The sequence below is a fragment of the Amblyomma americanum genome, chromosome 9 (genome assembly GCF_052857255.1).
Source record: "Amblyomma americanum isolate KBUSLIRL-KWMA chromosome 9, ASM5285725v1, whole genome shotgun sequence".
Classification (NCBI taxonomy): domain Eukaryota; kingdom Metazoa; phylum Arthropoda; class Arachnida; order Ixodida; family Ixodidae; genus Amblyomma; species Amblyomma americanum.
In genome coordinates this window covers 69,947,106-69,953,598 of record NC_135505.1, presented here as the reverse complement: position 1 = coordinate 69,953,598, position 6,493 = coordinate 69,947,106, and the positions used below count along the sequence as shown (strand labels likewise).

The 6,493-nt window shown below is 53.4% G+C and overlaps 1 protein-coding gene across 1 annotated transcript; it reads right to left on the bottom strand.

Moving 5' to 3' along the window:
* Positions 1-1,498: 1,498 nt before the first annotated feature.
* On the bottom strand, positions 1,499-6,137 carry LOC144103408 (uncharacterized). The gene is made up of 3 exons (XM_077636133.1): positions 6,078-6,137; positions 3,289-4,893; positions 1,499-1,615 (listed from the first exon to the last, which is right to left on the bottom strand). The coding sequence occupies exons 1-3, from the start codon at positions 6,135-6,137 to the stop codon at positions 1,499-1,501; spliced, it is 1,782 nt and encodes a 593-aa protein (XP_077492259.1).
* Positions 6,138-6,493: the final 356 nt, after the last annotated feature.

Sequence of the window (6,493 nt, the reverse complement as noted above, 5' to 3'; positions counted from 1 at the left end):
ATTCGCATTTGAACTCGTTATAAACTTCTGCCGCTATCACATCAGGACCTGGCGATTTCCCCAAGTGAAGATCATCAATAGCGTATTCCAATTCCGCTGTTGATACGTCGGCAGACAGGATGTCAGTGTCTTCACTGGTCAGTTGGGGTAATAGATTTAAAAAATCATCCTGAAAGGCCTGTACATCGGCCGATTTGGAAGCGAACAAATCACGGTAATACTGTCTGAAAGCCTCCCTTATCACCTTCAGATCGTCCGTCAGAGTAAAATTGTTTTCAAATTTCTTCGATATCTTTCCTTCGAGAATATCTTTTTTCTGTCATCAAATTGCGCCAACTGGACATATCATCTGCCAGCAAGCGATCCGTTCGCGTACAGATTGAGGCTCCCAGAAACCTGGTCACACCGATAGCCTCAAACTTAGCTTTAACTACGCTGATAAGATCAGTGTATAGTCCCGGAGCTCTAATTTCTTCTACAATTAATTCTTCAACGTCTGTTTTGGGTTCTTTTGCTCAGCTTTTTCAGAGTGTTTGATTTCTACGACCTTTCGATAGCCCTCATTTTGAAGTCAGCTTTAAATACCTCCCACTTTTCTGCCAACTTTTCTAATAACACAACCATGTTTGTCTAATACGTTCCTTGCTTCTAAAGAAACGTATCGACCTTTAATAATTTTCAATTGAGCTTCCACAAGTCCCAGTTGAATTTCGCTTGAGGTGAGAGGTTCTTTCCCATGATTAATATGACGTAACAGTGATCGCTAAATGTAACCGGTTCGAAGATGTAGTTATCGCAACACACCTCTGCTTGTTTTTCGATACCAAGAAAGTTCTCAATTAACAGAACACAGCCCGCTAATGTACCCACTGCATGACTAGCATGCACGATATAACGCGACTTAAACTGCGCAACCACAGCGTCCGTCGCGCTCTCACTCTCCATCTTTGTTTCTTGTACTGCAAGAATGTCAAGGTCTTTCTCGTACAACAGACGTGTTAGCTGGCATTGCTTACGCCTAGCTGCTAGTGCACGCACGTTTAACGAGCAACATTTTAAATTTGACAGAAGACAAGCCACGCTGAAGATCGTGAGCACGAACAGGATACATGTGGCTTAGCACGCGTGCCCCTTACCCCATGAGAAGGAATGATTAATCAGCGCGCCTTGCGCTGCGTACGGGAGACGCGGACGAATACCGAGACTCGGGCACATGCTTTCCTTTGGCCCCGGTGGCTCTGTGCCAATGGCACTCGAGGCGTTGCAACCTGACCTCGGTGGAAGGTTGTGAAGGGGATGGCAACACCGTCTTGGCACGCTTAGCCAGGCCGAAGGTGTCATCTTGTGATGCCGTGTCATCCTGGACGGACTCCGCTTCGGTGTTCATGGCAGACACCTGGTCGCTCAGAGGCTGTGTTTCAGTCGCGTTGCTCACAGGACCTTGCTCGTTAGGCGTCTCGCTCGATGCTTTCGCATTTTCGTCACGGACGCTTCCTTGTTACCCAGACGCACTCTTATTCCGTCGGTCATCAGGGGCCGCCGTTTCAGCTTCTTCGATGTCGATTATGTCCTCTTTATCGTCACAGCCCTCTGAGGCGGCCTCTGTCACATTGGCCTACGTACGTATGCAGTCCTCACGGACATGACCAAAGACTGGGCACTTAGTGCAGCGAGGCGTCAGGAAGTTGCGGCGGATATGACCGCGTCTGCGACACTGGAGACAAACAGGTGCGCTACCGGTTACAAAACAAGGACGCAGCCCCCGTAGAACTTGAAAAGGTGCGGCGGCTCCTCCACCGTGAACCCCCCTTTAAGCATCATTCTAGGGACGCGTGTTGTTGACTCCGGTGATTAAAATCCTGGAACATTACATTCTTCATGCCGAATTTCCATCGCTTCTCCAAACTCGCTCTGAGCCCTTCCGAAGGGTCTCATTGGATATTTGGAATAGCACCCAGTTAATCTTCCCCTTGAACTCCTTTCGACCGAGGTCAATAATGGCACAGTAGCCGCCTTTCACACTTACGCCCCCGGCCGCATGTACAGCGTCCTTCGCCTCCTGGGTGCGGAAAACCACGAGCCAGAGGTGGCTCATCTGGTAAGCACCAATGCCGCTGACATCCATCCTTCAAGACGCAGTCCTCTTCTAATGGTTGAAGAAAGTATTCTGTTCGATTGGGACGCTTCGAGGTGTCACCGTGCAAGAAAACACACAAACGCATACTTTCGTCAGACGGCAGCTTCGGAAGCAGAAGGCGTTGACCAGGAGGTTGTCCAGAAACCAATTCATCCCGGCCAACAGAGGCCGTTGCAACACCTCGCTCGGAGCGAGCCATTTCTGCCTCCGTCTAGAAGGGTAGCCAGAAGCAGGGCAGCCAGAATATCGCCTTCACTAGAGGCGCTTTTTTCCACTCCAAACCAACGAGCTGGCGTGGCAGATTCCGCCGCGCCATCTCATTGATTTGGAGTGAACAAAATCGGCTCTAGTGAATGCGATGTTGTCTTAGAAACTTGCCGTAAAAAGTTATACTGCGGTGTATATCGGTGAATATGAGTACGCACATTACAGAAGTCGCAGTTAAGCGAGTAGCGAAGTACGTTTCCGCGACATTTCTTCTGCGCTTGGTGCGCATGCAGCGCAATCATGCGGCATACACAGAAGCTCCCTCATCGCAATGTACGGCGCTGCCCCGACAGATGGCGCGTCACGCCCGCATAGTAGTAGTAGTAGTAGTAAGTGGATGAAAGGGGAAGAGGAAAGGAAAATGCACGGGCCTGTGACTGGTGTTAAAGCATCACCACCACTGCCGGCGTGCAGATAGAGAGAAGGATAGGTAGGGTTTCAGAGGAAGAAGGAAAAAGGGAAAAAAGGGGGGAGTATACAGATGCGGGAGACGCCGTCAACAGTCAGTCAGCTGCCTTGGGCTAGCAATAGCCGTCCAGACCCGTCTCCTCCAGGAAGGCGAGGAGAGACCGGAACGCCTTGGAAGCGTTGGGGCCGGTGGGGAAGAGGAGGGCACTGGCCGAGTTTGATGGAAGGCTCAGGTCCCTGTAGCAGGCAGCCAGCTTTGCCTGGTGGGTGGCCAAGGCAGGGCAATCGAGGAGGAGGTGATCGATGGTCTCCTCCGAATGGCCACAGCGGGAGCAGTCCGCCGTGAGGGCCAAACCCTTGCGGTGGAGCCTAGCCCCGGTCCAGGAGCATCCGATGCGGAGCCGGAGCAGGAGGGACCTCTGACGTCTTGTGATCCCCTTGTCTGGCAGGCGTTGTGGGGGTTTCCCTTGGGCAACCCTGGGGTCGGGGTGCTCCATTAGGAGCTGCCGCTCCGCGAGTCCTCTGGCCACATCCAGGGGCACCACAGCAGTAGAGCAGGGGGTACGGTGTCCATGCGCAGCCTTGGCCAGGGCATCTGCCTCCTCATTCCCTGGGACTCCAACGTGGCTGGGGATCCAGGCCAGGGAGATAGAGCAGCCATGGGAACAGATTCTGTCCAGTCTGGCTGCCAGCTTGCGCACGATGGGCAGCCGGCTCCGTGGCTCTTGCAGAAGCTGAAGGGCCACCCTGGAGTCGGTCAGAATGGCCACAGTCTGCAGCGCGGGGTGGGACTCCAGGATGTCGGCAGCCAGGTGGAGGGCCGCCAGCTCTGCTGTGGTCGAGCTGGCCACGAACGGAAGCCTGGCCTGCCGGCTTTCTCCCAACGAAGGAGCGGTGCAAGCAGCTGCGGCAGACGGGCAAGCACCCATGAGGACCGACCCGTCCGTGTAGAGCTGTGTGCAGCCGGCCAGGTCCTCCTCCAGGGTCGCTGCTGCTTCCTGCCGGAGGCCAACTGCAGGGGTGAGGCGCTTCGGCCTGGTGCCCCGTGGTGGCATGAGCACCCGGAACTGATGGCCCAGGTCCGGTCGTGGAGGGGAAGGAAGGTGCTCCGGCTGCCCACCCACCAGCTGTTCGAACTCCTGGGCAACCTTCTCCATTCGAGAATGAGGGTGGCCGAGGAGGCGCTCCAGGAGGGGACGCCCGTCCGGGGCGAGGTGGAGACGCTCAGCATGGCGGAGCGCAGTCCGCTGGGCCTGCAGCATCATGGGCCACACGCCAGCCTCTGCAAGTGTGGCCGAGATATGGGAGCCGCGGGGAAGTACCAGACAGAGACGGACTGCAGCCCTCTGAGATCGCTCGATGGCCAGCTGCTGTTGTATGGTCATCTGGACCAGAGGGAGGGCGTACAGGAACTGGGCCCCTGCCATGGCCTGGAAGAACCGGAGCCCCATTTGTGGAGTGATACCGTTTCCCCCAGCCAGGAGACTCCGGATGGCGCCACGGACCCTGGTTGCCTGTCGGCAGAATGCCTTGACGGCTGGGCGCCAGGTGAGGTGGCGGTCGATCAGGAGGCCCAGGTAGCGGCAGGAATGCCGCCATGGGAGCTCCCGTCCTGCGACGCTGAGGTAGGTCTTCCCAGGGCGTGCTCCTGGCCGGATGTTGAGCAGCATGGCCTCAGACTTGGTGGGGGAGAGCTGCAGACCAACCCGTTCCAGGTAGGAGCCGACCCTGGTGATGGCCCGCTGTACGTTCTTGATGACCTGAACCCTCTGGCGCCGTGGTCCGCGACACCATAGGGCAATGTCGTCCGCGTAGATAGCAATGCGGACGGGTAGTTTCAGGCCATCTGGGAGGCAGGTGGGCAGCTGGGCCATCACCAAGTTGAACAGCATGGGGCTCAGCACGCTGCCCTGGGGAACCCCTCTGGTGAGGGCCTGGGGAGTGCTGGTAGCGCCTCCAGCTCGAACACAACTTGTGCGGTCCCGAAGGAAGCCCTGGATGTAGCCACGAAGGTTGCCGGTGACGCCAAGGCAGTCCACGGCCTCGAGGATCGCCTCATGGTAGACATTGTCAAATGCCCCCTTCCGCGCCGAATAAAGCACCTTGATATACAAGTAGCGACACTCTCCTCCACTCCCGCGCTTTCCTCCTCAATTCTCCTCGCCAGACGGCTGCGCGCGCTGCGCACGGCACGCTTCGCTGGCCATCGCGCGCTCGCTGGCCCGATGCATTCGCTGGCACCCGTATTCGCACCTAAGTTCAGGATTTTTTTCTCGCTCTGTTATTAAACGAAACCACTAGGAAGGGATGCAACGTGCTTGACTACCATGACGCACATTTATCACCTTCTCGTTTCAGCAATGAAAGCGCTAAACGTGTGCGCTTGCGGCATGAACAATCGCAGCGTACTATATATAGCCCAAATCGGCTTTAGATATCTTCATACTGCTCACCTCAATAAGGCAGAGCTTTAATTAGCATAGTATTTACTTTAAATTTGTACATTCTTTAATATTTTTCGGCAAAGTGGCGCTCCGTTAAATGCAATTTCAACTTGCGCTGCATTTTCGCGGAAGTACTCTTTATGACACTACCTTTTTGCAGTCGAGCCAGGCAGAGATTGCGGTAATTCAGTCGGATGTCATTGCACGCGTGAAGTTTAAGAAGGAGGACAGTGGCCGAAAAAATGCTGCGAAATTTGCTTTAACGCGATCATGGATTTTGTGTGTTTGTGTGTGTGTGTGGGGGGGGGGTCAGTCCCAAAAGGTTGGGGGCCTCGGTGTGATGCATATGCCGCGAATTTAATACCTGGGCTATTGAAATTTTACTGCTGCTTGAAAGAGAATAATTTTTCTAGTGTTTTCGTGCTGTCAAGAGAGATATATTTTTATTGACTACTGTAGAAGTGACCGTAGGCTTGAAATTTATGAAAGATTGCTGACGCCAACGGATGACTAGATTAAGAGATGGGAAGGTACGTGATGCTCTCTCTGTGACTTATTCAGTGTAGCCCATCGAATGCATTCAGTTAGTGCTTCAGACACCCGTGGTGATTCAATATTCAGCGCTGTAAAGGACGATAAGAAAGGATCTAGCCATTCTGTGACTGAGTCAGCTTGAAGGAAACAATTCGTACTGTTTTAGAAACACGGAGTTACAGAATCTGACGTTATTTTGATAGCATATTTAAATGTAAATTGTAAAGATTTCGCCTATGGCGATGAAAGTCAGCCTTAAAAGGCATCTTTGCTGACTATTTCCTCACGTGCCGGTAGACCTTCGCGGTAGGCTTTCGCACTCGCGGCGGCCACACGAAGGCCTTCATCGCTCTTAAGATGCATAGCAAAGTAAGAAGATGATCAAAGCTTATTTTCGCGAAGTTTTGGTCCTTCTTTTCATATTATTCTTCCTATCTGTGGCGCCCAGATGTCATTCCTTTTCGCAATTCGCCAATAAAGCTGTTTCGTAAGAGCTGGAAAACCTGACAGCCGCAGCCATAACCATATATCTGAGAGGGCGGCAGGGTTTTGTCAGTTCTTTCAGCTGCTTACTGAAAAAATCGTGCCACCCCAAATCAATTTTCAGACCCAGAGTACAGGTCTGGAGCATAGAATACACAGCCGCCGTGACACACCAACACATATCCGGCCAGATGGCATTTTTATTTCAGGTGGCTCCTGA